This window comes from Anolis carolinensis, unplaced genomic scaffold, assembly GCF_035594765.1.
Source record: "Anolis carolinensis isolate JA03-04 unplaced genomic scaffold, rAnoCar3.1.pri scaffold_8, whole genome shotgun sequence".
Taxonomy (NCBI): domain Eukaryota; kingdom Metazoa; phylum Chordata; class Lepidosauria; order Squamata; family Dactyloidae; genus Anolis; species Anolis carolinensis.
In genome coordinates this window covers 7,080,024-7,093,402 of record NW_026943819.1, presented here as the reverse complement: position 1 = coordinate 7,093,402, position 13,379 = coordinate 7,080,024, and the positions used below count along the sequence as shown (strand labels likewise).

Below are 13,379 nucleotides of genomic sequence, written 5' to 3'. Positions count from 1 at the left end.
TACTGGTTCCCGGGTTTATTCCAGTTTCGGTTAATCCTTTATCTGGTAAGCGGCAATGTTTTTGAATATCTGTATTGTTGGCTCAGCTTCAGGTTTTCTTTAAAACATAGAAGAAAAATGGTCTAATATGGTGCTCTTTATAAAATATAACATACAATTTATATAGACCTGGTGAAACTAGACATATCAAAATAGACATAGCACCATCTAGATAAGGAGGACTATAAATCCCATTATATGCTGCAAGGTTGGATAAGGCCAATAACGATTAGACTTTACCCCAGTGTTCTTGAAACTCCAGGCCATCGGGTTTTATTTTCCCATTGACTAAATTAAGGAGAGATAGTAAGGATATTATTTTGAGTCTTTTGGTTTGGATACTGCTAATTTATCTGGAGCCGCGGTGGCACAGCTGGTTAAACTGCTAAGCTGGAGAATTTACTGACTGAAAGGTTGGTGGTTCGAATCCATGGGATGGGGTGAGCTCCTGTTGTTAGCCCCAGCTTCTGCCAATCTAGCAGTTTGAAAACATGCAAATGTTAGTAGATCAATAGGTACCACTTTGGCGGGAAGGTAAAGGTGCTTCATGTAGTCACACCAGCCACACGACCTTGGAGGTGTCTATGGACAATACTGGCTTTTCGGCTTAGAAATGGAGATGAGCACCAACCTCCAGAGTCAGACACAGCTAGACTTAATGTCAGGGGAAAATGTTTACTTTTTTACCTTTATTTATATACTCTACCAACCCAATTTTACAACCACAAGAAGGAAAATAATTCTGGAAAACTCCAAACATCTGACCAAACGTTGGGTAAGATGGTCCACAGAAGGTCCTGAGATGAAACTCAATTTTGGACCGGCTGTATTTGCCTCCCTTGCCCTACACAAACCAAGATGAATATCTTAGAATATCTCCCAGAATCCATTCTGGGAGAAAAGCAGGATATAAATCCAATAAATAAGTGCATTTGTATTGAGCAAAGAAGAGTTTCCTGGCAGGAGGCAGTTGCGAAACTGCTATTAGCAGACAAAAAAAAAAGGATTGCAGGAGAATACATTCTGACTGCCAAGATTCCAAGGCAAATTCCCCAATCTTTCTTTGCTTGCAACAGGAGATGGTATTTGTTTGCCCAAGAGATAAGAATAGAAAAAGATACAGCATTTCAGTCCTAGGCTTGCATTCCTATCATTCTGAAGCCCGACCAGACAGCTGTTATTGAACAGCAAATGTAAATATTGCATCTCCTGCAAAGATGGAGCAGAGATAATTTTTTCCTCTCCTCTTGCAAAATATAGTTCTCTTGAATCTGTTGGGAAGTTGACAAAAAAAGAAAAGATAACGTTCTCTCTTAAGAGCGTCTTTTTTAATATGGTATGATCCACTTTATCCACAGTTTCCTTTATCCAAGTTCTGCAAAATATGTCCTTTAGGCATTTTCTAAGCCCTCCAATGCAACTTTATGTTATTTATTGGCCATAAGTCCTTTATTTCAAAAGGGTTTGCCCTTATCATGTGAAGTCCGGGAATGTATCCCCCGCTTGTAGGGATTGCACTTATTTTGTTTAACCTATGGAGACATTTTCCAAAACAATGTATTTCAAATTGTATCCAGAAAGTACTGTATATACTCGAGTATAAGCCTAGTTTTCAGCCCCCTTTTTAGGACGAAAAAAGCCCCCCTTGGCTTATAATCGGGTGAGGATCCTGGTTGGCTTATATTTGGGTCAGCTTATACTCGAGAATATATGATACATTTATTATTTTTCTCTATTATTATTGGTATTATTACATTTATTATTTTACTCTGTTATTATTACATTTATTATTGTACTCTATTATTGTTGCTACTATTACATTTATTTTACTCTATTTTTATTATTATTAATAATACAGTAGAGTCTCACTTATCCAAGCCTCGCTTATCAAAGCTTCTGGATTATCCAAGCCATTATTGTAGTCAATGTTTTCAATATATCGTGATATTTTGGTGCTAAATTCGTAAATACAGTAATTACAACATAACATTACTGCATATTGAACTACTTTTTCTGTCAAATTTGTTGTATAACAGGATGTTTTGGTGCTTAATTTCTAAAATCATAACCTAATTTGATGTTTAATATGCTTTTCCTTAATCCCTCCTTATTATCCAACATATTCGCTTATCCAAGCTTTTGCTGGCCTGTTTAGCTTGGATAAGTGAGACTCTACATTTATTATTTCACTCTGATCTTATTAATATTACATTTATTATTTTACTTTAGTTATCATTACATGTACTATTTTCCTGTATTTATTATTATTATTACATGTATTATTTTACTCTATTATTATTATTAAAAGGATACATAAGCACATTTACATTGAAGAATCTTAGAATAATGATTTAATCAGAGTTGGACAGTCTTATCTTAAATTTGAGCTTGATGTAAATATTCAAAAACATTTAACCTACTGATGGCTCAATTAATATAATTTTTTGGTAACTATTTTTATTTCTGAAATTTCCCACCCTCGGCTTATACTGGAGTCGATGATTTCCCAGTTTTTTTGTGGTAAAATTAGATGCCTCGGCTTATATTTGGGTCGGCTTATATTCGAGTATATACGGTATTTGGTTGCCTGGAATGCAAGTGGAATTTCCCCTTTCCCATCGCTCTCAACAGTTTTCACGCTGAGACCTAGGAATAAATTATGGAAATGAATGGGAACAAGGCAGGACATGCAGACAAGAATGTCTTGGCATTAGCATCTGGTTGCTTGTATGTCTTTCCCTACACTTATTAATTATTTGGGTTTGAAATATACATGCAGCCCTCCATGTTCATGGATTTAAGTTTGAAGATTTAATTAATATGTTCTCCCTTGGAATCTCAAGGTCCGCAAAGGTGCTTCTACACTGTGGAATTAATGTATTTTGATCACTCTTGAACGGTGCCATGGTTCAATGCTATGGAATGCTAGAAGTTGTTGTTTGGGGAGACACTAGCACTCTGTTGGGAGAAACTTGGTTTCGAATCCCCATAAGGTGCATCTACATTGGAGAATTAATGTAGTTTGACACCACTTTATAAATAATACACACCAAATACTACACTACTTCTATTTTTTCATGTCAGGAGTGACTTGAGAAAGTTCAAGTCGCTTCTGGTGTAATTCTTATCGGCCGCCTCACAACTGTGGAATAACCTTCTGGAACTCCTGTACTTAACCTGAACCCAAACCTTGTAGGTCAAAACCAACATTTGAACTTTTTTCAGAAACTAATTGGCAGCCAGTGGAGTGACGTTAGGATAGGTGTGATATCCTCACTCCTAGATGTTCCCGTAACCAATCTGGCTGCTGTATTTTTTGGCTGTCTGCAAGGATGTTGCCCAGGGGACACCCAGATGTTTTGATGTTTTTACCATCCTTGTGGGAGGCTTCTCTCATTTACCCGCATGGAGCTGGAGCTGATAGAGGGAGCTCATCCGCACTCTCCCCAGGTTGGATTCGAACCTGGAAGCCTTCAGGTCAGCAACCCAACCCTCAAGTCACAAGGCTTTAACCCACTACACTACCGGGGGCTCCACTACCTCTATAAATGCTACACACCAAAAAACATAGCTATAAAATACATATTAAAATGCACAAAACAGAGATTAAACGAAGGCCACACATTTAAAATTCATGCTTAAAGACTGTGTGGGTAGGTATGCCATAAGGGATCAGTCTTTAAATGATTTTAAAATTTCAACAGCTCTTTTAGCTGTCGGGCTTCCGGCAGGTTATTCCACAGTCATGGGGCTGCCGATGAGAAGATCCTCTGGGTGACGGTGGCTAGTTGGGTTTTGGCTCTTTGGAGTAACCACTCACAAAAGACCTCAGTGTTTGGGGTGGTGATGGTGACCCAACTGGCCACCGTCACCCAGAGGATATTCTCATCAGCCACTCCACAACTGTGGAATAACCTTCTGGAACTCCTGTACTTAACCTGAACCCAAACCATGTAGGTCAAAACCAACATTTGAACTTTTTTCAGAAACTAATTGGCAGCCAGTGGAGTGACGTTAGGATAGGTGTGATATCCTCACTCCTAGATGTTCCCGTAACCAATCTGGCTGCTGTATTTTGAACCAGCTGGAATTTCCAAACTTGGTACAAAGGTAGCCCAATGTAAAGCGCATTGCCGAAGTCCAGCCTTGAGGTCACCAACACATGCACCATCTTTAGGTTCTTCAGGTCTAGGAAGGGGCGCAGCTGGCGGATCAGCCAAAGCAGATAGTAAGCACTCCTAACCATCCCATCTCCCTGGGATGACATTTGGAGTGATGGATCCAGTAAGCACTCCTGACCATCACATCTCCTTGGGATGACATTTGGAGTGATGGATCCAGTAAGCACTCCTGACCATCACATCTCCTTGGGATGACATTTGGAGTGATGGATCCAGTAAGCACTCCTGACCATCCCATCTCCCTGGGATTATATTTGGAGTGATGGATCCAGTAAGCACTCCTGACCATCCCATCTCCCTGGGATGACATTTGGAGTGATGGATCCAGTAAGCACTCCTGACCATCCCATCTCCCTGGGATTATATTTGGAGTGATGGATCCAGTAAGCACTCCTGACCATCCCATCTCCCTGGGATGACATTTGGAGTGATGGATCCAGTAAGCACTCCTGACCATCACATCTCCCTGGGATGACATTTGGAGTGATGGATCCAGTAAGCACTCCTGACCATCCCATCTCCCTGGGATTATGTTTGGAGTGATGGATCCAGTAAGCACTCCTGACCATCACATCTCCCTGGGATGACATTTGGAGTGATGGATCCAGTAAGCACTCCTGACCATCACATCTCCCTGGGATGACGTTTGGAGTGATGGCTCCAGTAAGCACTCCTGACCATCGCATCTCCCTGGGATGACATTTGGAGTGATGGCTCCAGTAAGCACTCCTGACCATCCCATCTCCTTGGGATGACATTTGGAAATATATTTGGGTGTCATGAGCATACTGCTTCCCATGCCTCCGGATGATCTCTCCCAACGGTTTCATGTAAATATTAAAGAGCACTGGGGATAGAATGGCACCTTGTTGAAGTATATTTGTGACATCTTATAATTTTAATAAGCGGGAGACCCCAGTGGAGGCTCAAATCAGGACCAAGATCGTTCCACATTTAATCCAGTAACATTTCCCCTGAGTCTTCAACTGTATGAGTCCATCATCCACTTGTGTCTCTTCATTTTAGGTTTCGAGAAGGACCCATCCTGTTGTCTGGCAGAGAAAAACAATATAGTGGTAAGTTGATTGATGGAAATATTACCAGTGCACGGCCACGTGTTGCTGTGGCGTAGTCTCCTGGTTTTGAAAAAAAAAGGCATGAAGAAGTGGTGGTATTTAATATATGTTATATGCCATGAAATATATAATGTTGTGAAATATATTATGTATGAGTATGAATGAGTTGAATGCATGGAAGGAATGAGAGTTAAATTTTGGAGACACCATTTGAAAATATTAAGGCCTGCAATGACTAACTACTTGCTTGCTGAACTGTAATTAAAAGTTTGTTAATGAGAGCTGAAATAGTTGAACTGCCTGGTAAACTGTTTTTTTAGTGAAGGAATACCTTGGATGTGTTGGTTTGTTGTGGCCAAATTTGGTGGCATTTGGTCCAGTAGTTTTGTTGGTAACCTGGTCCTAATTATGCATGAACATTTATATAGAGAGAGTTGGTATAGTCCAGGCATGGATAAACTTTGGCCCTCCAGGTATTTTGGACTTCAACTCCCACCAACCCTATCAGCAGGTAGGCTGTTAGGATTTGTGGCAGCTGAAGTCCAAAACACTTGGACGGCTGAAGTTTGCCCATGCCTGGTATAGTCCCAAAGGTGGGTGAATTATGGAGTTGCTTAATATCTTGCCTTTATTCCAGTAGAGCTGTGGTTCCCAAACTCCAGTCTTCCTCATGTTTTGGATTTCAGCTCTCAAATCCTCAGCTGTTTTGACAAATGATTTGCCCAAAATACTTGGAAGATCAGAGTTTGGGAAACGCGGGAACCAACATTACATTTGAAGGCATGCACACTAAAGTCGATCAGTTATTACATCAAAAAACATTAAAGGGATAATTAAATAAAATAGCATTTGCTGCCAGACAGGAGCAAAAGAGTACAGCACTCCTATGTTTTCGGTTTATGGCTTAAAGAGGGCTAAATATAATAATAATAATAATAATAATAATAATAATAATAATAATAATAATAATAACAACAACAACAACAACAACAACAACAACAACAACAACAACAACAACTATTAAACTTCAAAGACTCTGGCAGAAACCAGTGCAGGTGGTCCCAGTGGTGATCGGCACATTGGGTGCCATGCCAAAAGATCTCAGCCAACATTTGGAAACAATAGACATTGACAAAATTACGATCTGCCAACTGCAAAAGGCCACCCTACTGGGATCTGCACGCATCATCCGAAAATACATCATACAGTCCTAGACACTTGGGAAGTGTTCAACTGTGATTTTGTGATATGAAATCCAGCATATCTATCTTGTTTGCTGTGTCGTAATAACAACAACAACAACAACAACAACAACAACAAGTTTATTTGTATCCCGCCACCATCTCCCCCGGAAGGGACTTGGGACAGCTCACAGAAATATCAGATACAAAACAATAACAGTGTACAATACATCAATAAACAATAACATACACCATATTTAAACACTGACTAGAAAAATGAAATACACTTACTAAAAACATAGAATTAAAAACAGTGAGGTTGTAATGATAGATTAGCAAAGTGCACATTATAAGTTGCGAACTCAGAAACATAGATAAAGTGCCACAGATTCGTTTGAGGTCAATTTGGGATGAAAGGAGCCCTGAGCTAATGTCAAGTAACCAGGAGAAGTGCGACCAATACAAAAAGGTTGAGGAATATAATTATGATTATGATGGGGATGGGCGATCTATCTATAATGCTATTTTGACCCGCTATTTCCCCCTCTAACAGGGCAATGCTGAGTTGAGTGCTTTGGAAAAGACCTCTGGCACGAGAGGAGATGCCGAAAGCCCCTTGGATGCCATTTGCCTCAGCGAATCCGATAAAACTGCCGTTTTGACTCTGATCAGAGAAGAGGTAAGAGGTTGGCTGGCCCATTGGGACTCATGACTCTATTCAACATCATAGAACCACAGGTTCCCAAAGTTGGAAGAGACCTCTGAAGGCCATCCATTCCATCACCCTTCTCCCATCAAAACCCTCCTGAGAGATGGCCATCCAGCCTCTGCTTTAAAACCTCCATTAATCCTTGAGGCAGAATATATCACTGCCAAACAGTTTTTACCGTCAAGATTGCTCCAAGTGAAGTCTGATCAAAGCAGAAGAGAGTGGGATTATCACCTCTGTTGAATCCTGGGCTTTATAGTTCACTAAGGCACCCACATTCTTTTCCTCTCTTGACAATCCTAAATGGTTGAATTGTTCTAGTTTATTTGCATTGATGCATGGCATTGATAGGGAAGAACTGAAATATCCTAATGAATAAATACGTGTTAATAAAATACACGGTTTCTTTCCATGTCTTCTAGATCATCTCTAAAGAAATCGAAGCCAATGAGTGGAAGCAGAAGTACGAAGGAAGCCGGCAAGAAGTGCTGGAAATGAGGTAGCCAGACTATTATTATTATTATTATTATTATTATTATTATTATTATTATTATTATTATTATTATTATTGTATGGCACAGCAAACAAGATAGATATGCTGGATTTCGTATCATAAAATCACAAGTCGAACACTTCCCAAGTGTTTAGGACTGTGTGATGTATTTTCGGACGATGCCTACAGATCCCAGTAGGGTGGCCTTTTGCAGTTGGCAGATCGTAATTTTGTCAATGTCTATTGTTTCCAAATGCCAGCTGAGATCTTTTGGCATGGCACCCAGTGTGCCCATCACCACCGGGACCACCTGCACTGGTTTCTGCCAGAGTCTTTGAAGTTCAATCTTGAGGTCCTGAGTTTTTCCTGTTGTTTTTCGTCAATGCGACTGTCACCTGGGATGGCAACATCAATGATCCAAACCTTTTTCTTTTCCACAACTGTGATGTCTGGTGTGTTGTGTTCCAGAACTTTGTCAGTCTGGATTCGGAAGTCCCACAGTATCTTTGCGTGCTCATTCTCCAATACTTTTGCAGGTTTGTGATCCCACCAGTTCTTTGCTGCTGGGAAGTGGTACTTGAGGCATAAGTTCCAATGAATCATTTGGGCCACATAGTTGTGCCTCTGTTTGTAGTCTGTCTGTGCGATTTTCTTACAGCAGCTGAGGAGATGATCAATGGTTTCGTCAGTTTCCTTGCACAGTCTGCATTTTGGGTCATCAGCTGATTTTTCGATCTTGGCCTGAATGGCCTTTGTCCTGATGTCTTGCTCCTGGGCTGCAAGGATCAGGTCTTCTGTCTCCTTCTTCAGGGTCCCATTTGTGAGCCAGAGCCAGGTCTTCTCCTTATCAGCTTTTCCTTCAATTTTGTCAAGGGACTTTCCATGCAATGTTTTGTTGTGCCAGCTGTCAGCTCTACTTCGTAGTGCGGTTTTCTTGTACTGGTTTTTTGTCTGCTGTGCTTTGAGGAGTTTCTGATTTTTGACTTCAGCTTTTCCTTCAATTTTGTCAAGGAACTTTCCATGCAATGTTTTGTTGTGCCAGCTGTCAGCTCTAGTTTGTAGTGTGGTTTTCTTGTACTGATTCTTTGTCTGCTGTGCTTTGAGGGGTTTCTGATTTTTGACTTCAATCAAAGCAGGTTCTTCACTTTGCTTTCCATATTCTGCCAGGGCATGTTCTTCTTCTTTGACTGCTTGTTTTACTTGTAAGAGTCCTTTGGCCCCTGATCTTCTAGGCAGATGATGATGATGATGATGATGATTATTATTATTATTCCCTGCTTTATCTCTCCTGAAGGAGACTCAAAGCTGCTTAACATAAAAGCATTAGCATACAATTTGGAGTTATTGTGTATAGCTCACCTGCAATCAATGAGCAAAGATGGAATTGTACCAAACTTGGCACACAGAGCCCCCATGACCAGAAAAAAAATACTGGAGGTCTTTGGGGGAAATTCACCTTGATTTGGGGGAGTTGTAGTTCACCTACATCCAGGGCGCACTATGAGTCCAAACACTGATGGATCTGGACCAAACTTGGCACACAAATCCGATATGCCGAAATTTGATTACTGGAGGGGTTTGGGGGGAACTGATCTTCCTTTTCTGGGAGTTGTAGTTCACCCACAACCAGGGAAACTATGACCTCCACCAATGATGGACCTGGACCAAACTTGGCACACAGAAACATGTTTAACTCAACCTACTGTAGGGTTTTGAGGGGACTGACTCACCATAGTGGGAGTTGTAGTTTACCCTACAGCCAGAGAGCACACAGAACCCCACCCATGATGCAGAGCAAACTTGTCCAACATAACAAACTTTAAGTACTGATGGAGTTTCTTGGGGTTAACCTGACATGATGTGAGTTGTAGTTCACCCCCAACCATATGCATTTTGTACAATTAAAATATTGACTTTTTCAAATAACCCAGGTAACGCTGATTACCCAAGCTAGTAGATACATAAAACTGCAGATTATAGTGACCCTACTATTTTCAGTTGATTAACAATAAAATATTGAGAAAAGATCCTAAGTGAAATCAGAGATAAATGAAAGCATGCATATCATGTTTTTTGTGGATATAGGTTTCCTATTGCAAATGCGGCCTCCTTCAAACACATTGGCAGGCATTTAATAGAAGGAAATAATAATAATAATATGTACTTTCTCCCCCTGTTTCTATTTCATTCTAGGAAGATTGTGGCTGAATATGAGAAGACCATTGCCCAAATGATTGGTAAGCTTGTCCTTATGTAGAAGACGCTAAAAAACTGCAATTCGGTACATTGTGGGTTTATAATAGTAATGTAAATAATTATAAAGAAAGTGTAAACATTATGTAAACAGCAACAATAATAAATAAAATGTAAATAATATTTTTCCCCCTGGGCTCCTGATCCCAGCAAATATGTACCATATATACTTGATTATAAGCCTAGTTTTTCAGCCCTTTTTTGGGGCTTATAATCGAGCGAGGGTCCTGGCCGGCTTATATTCAGGTCGGCTTATACTTGAGTATATAGGTAATCAGAGTTGGACAGTCTTACCTTATTAAAGTCTTATTATTATCTTAAATTACAGTTTTATATAAATATTCAAAAACATTTAATATTCTGATGCCTCAAATAATGTAATTTTATTAATACCTATTTTCATTTTTGAATAGGTAATCAGAGTTGGACAGTCTTATCTTATTAAAGTCTTATTATTATTATCTTAAATTACAGTTTTATATAAATATTCAAAAACATTTAATATACTGGTGTCTCAAATAATGTAATTTTATTAATATCTATTTTTATTTTTGAATTTGACCCGTAGCTGCTGTATTTTCCACCCTCGTCTTATACTCGAGTCAATACGTTTTCACAGTTTTTGCGGTAAAATTAGGTGCCTTGGCTTATATTCGGGTCGGCTTATATTCGAGTATATACGGGTAATATTTAGTTCCAATGGCTGAAGCAAATGCACTAAGTACCGTGCTTTAAAATAGAAGTTTCTGGATGCTTGTAATTGCTTTTAAAATGCTTAGAAAATAGCTTTGGTTGATGGAGAAGAGTTGGGCAAAGTATCCAGAGTGGAAGTTGAGAACAGTCTCATTTAAGCTTTATGGGTGGTTTGAAACCTTTTAAGGATCTCCATAATCCGTCTTGGATTTTTAACACCAAGTTTTTCCATAATCAGAGCTGGACAGATAAAAAGATCCTTTTTTTATTTTTCTTTATTGAAGTTTTACCTTATAAGACAGAGTAAATTAACATTGAAAGAGTGAGAATATTTGATTGTATAGAAAGTAGGAAAACTGAGATTAAAAAAGGGAGGGAGAGGAAAAAACCCAAAAACAAAGCTAAAGTGTCCATACAGTAGAGTCTCACTTATCCAACACTCGCTTATCCAACGTTCTGGATTATCCAACGCATTTCTGTAGTCAATGTTTTCAATACATCGTGATATTTTGGTGCTAAATTCGTAAATACAGTAATTACTACCTAGCATTACTGCGTATTGAACTACTTTTTCTGTCAAATTTGTTGTATAACACGATGTTTTGGTGCTTAATTTGTAAAATCATAATCTAATTTGATGTTTAATAGGCTTTTTCTTAAACCCTCCTTATTATCCAACATATTCGCTTATCCAACGTTCTGCCGGCCCGTTTACGTTGGATAAGTGAGACTCTACTATATTTACATAAAAAAAGAAAAATAATAAATCTGAATAAATGGCGATATAAAAATGCAAAAGTACTTGGCAAATAAACACACCAAAAAGCAAAAGCAAAAAGCATTAGCACTGGCATTAAACGCTTCGAATAAAATTGCTAGGTTAGAAGCAGCTGACATTGGAAATGCTCTAACAAAGAACTGCCAAAAACTGTTAAAGTTAAACTAAACAATCATTGTTGTTCCAGTACGACAGTTGGAAAATAAAATAATAATAATAATAGTAGTAGTAGTAGCAGTAGTAGTAATAATAGTCAGAATTTCCAAGCAGATAAGAAGATCCTTTGGTGCTACTAAAGGCCAGTTGTGGGCATGCTCCCTATTTCAGCCAAATCGTATCTTTCCCTTTTTTTGCTTTTGAATCCGCAGAGGATGAGCAGCGGACAAACATGGCATCCCAGAAGAGTCTCCAGCAACTCACCATGGAAAAGGAGCAGGCGCTTTCCGACCTGAATTCGGTGGAGAGGTCCTTGTCCGACCTGTTTAGGAGATATGAGAACCTGAAAGGGGTCCTGGAAGGTTTCAAGAAGGTCTCTGACTGTTTAAAAGGCCTTTTGTCCTTTGTTCCCTACTAGCTTAATAACCCAGTGATGCCCAGGTTAGGTGATTTGTGAGGCTATTTATTATCAAAAGTCAGTCTTTCCTTTAATTTTTAATGAATGTACCCATTAGAACATGCATAAGGATGTGGGTGGACTGCAGCTCCCAACAACGTAGGTCAGTTCCCCACAGACAACGTTAACCATGTTGGGTACAAAAATAAAATTATATTATTATTATTATTATTATTATTATATTTTGACATAGCAAACAAGATAGATATGCTGGATTTCGTATCACAAAATCACAAGTCGAACACTTCCCAAGTCTAGGACTGTGTGATGTATTTTCGGATGATGCGCGCAGATCCCAGTAGGGTGACCTTTTGCAGTTGGCAGATCGTAATTTTGTCAATGTCTATTGTTTCCAAATGCCGGCTGAGATCTTTTGGCACGGCACCCAATGTGCCCATCACCACCAGGACCACCTGTACTGGTTTCTGCCAGAGTATTATTATTATTATTATTATTATTATTATTATTATTATTATTGATATAGATATAGATAGATTGATATATATTGCAGGGATGAGCATTCCTGCCTTACTTTTCGTCTGGGGTGACCGCTTTAGGACCTGGTCTAGGTCTGGTCCCAGATGAAGACAACCTTTTCTTTTCTCTCAATGCTCTAAAATTGAAATTGGTCTGTAGTCAAGAGAATGTCATCTTTAGGACTTTTCTTAGGCCCTCCAGGCAATTCTGTGCTAGGCTTCCAGTGGTGATTACTATAGAGTTGCCCTGGAGGACCTAGGAAATGCCTAGGGAAGGCATATTTTGAAATTAGTACTGGGTCCGGAGATTGATACCTGATTGACTGCTTTTCTAGAACTGGTTCAGGAGCAGCTTTCATCCCAGCACCCTGCCGGTTGATACTTTCCCCCCTTTCATTAGGATTAAATGGCTGTTTTCTTTCGACATCTGTCTTCTAGAATGAAGAAGCCTTGAAGAAGTGTGCCCAGGATTATCTCAACCGGGTCAAGCAAGAGGAACAGCGGTACCAGGCTTTGAAAATCCATGCCGAAGAGAAATTAGACAAGTAAGAAACCTTTAGGCCAATGATGGGCAACCTTTTGCATTTGGTGTGTCAAAATTCACCAAAAAACCTAGCATGACTTGGGTGGTGTGTCACTTCGAGAGAGAAAAAACATAATTTCACAATATATATAGTTTAAATAACAAAAATATATAATTTTAATATATAACTGTATTTAATAAATCGAAACCTATTTACTACCATTATTTCTATGTACAACAATCTATGGTACCTCTTGCAGTTTCCACGCTGATTTCTCTCTATTCTAGTTTCAATGTAGTCATGAATAATGAATAATATAATAATAATATAATAGTAATAGTATAATAATATACTACAATCATA

The 13,379-nt window shown here is 39.1% G+C and overlaps 1 protein-coding gene across 6 annotated transcripts in view; it reads left to right on the top strand.

The window, feature by feature from the left end:
• The window catches only part of tacc1 (transforming acidic coiled-coil containing protein 1), a 90,229-nt gene that overhangs the window by 68,577 nt on the left and 8,273 nt on the right, over positions 1-13,379 (top strand). For all 6 annotated transcript variants that reach the window (XM_062961365.1, XM_062961366.1, XM_062961368.1 and 3 more), the window contains 6 exons: positions 5,247-5,296; positions 7,031-7,156; positions 7,609-7,685; positions 9,873-9,916; positions 11,772-11,932; positions 12,931-13,037. In XM_062961365.1, coding sequence (XP_062817435.1) covers positions 5,247-5,296; positions 7,031-7,156; positions 7,609-7,685; positions 9,873-9,916; positions 11,772-11,932; positions 12,931-13,037 — 565 coding nt within the window. The remainder of the gene's footprint in view (positions 1-5,246; positions 5,297-7,030; positions 7,157-7,608; positions 7,686-9,872; positions 9,917-11,771; positions 11,933-12,930; positions 13,038-13,379) is intronic.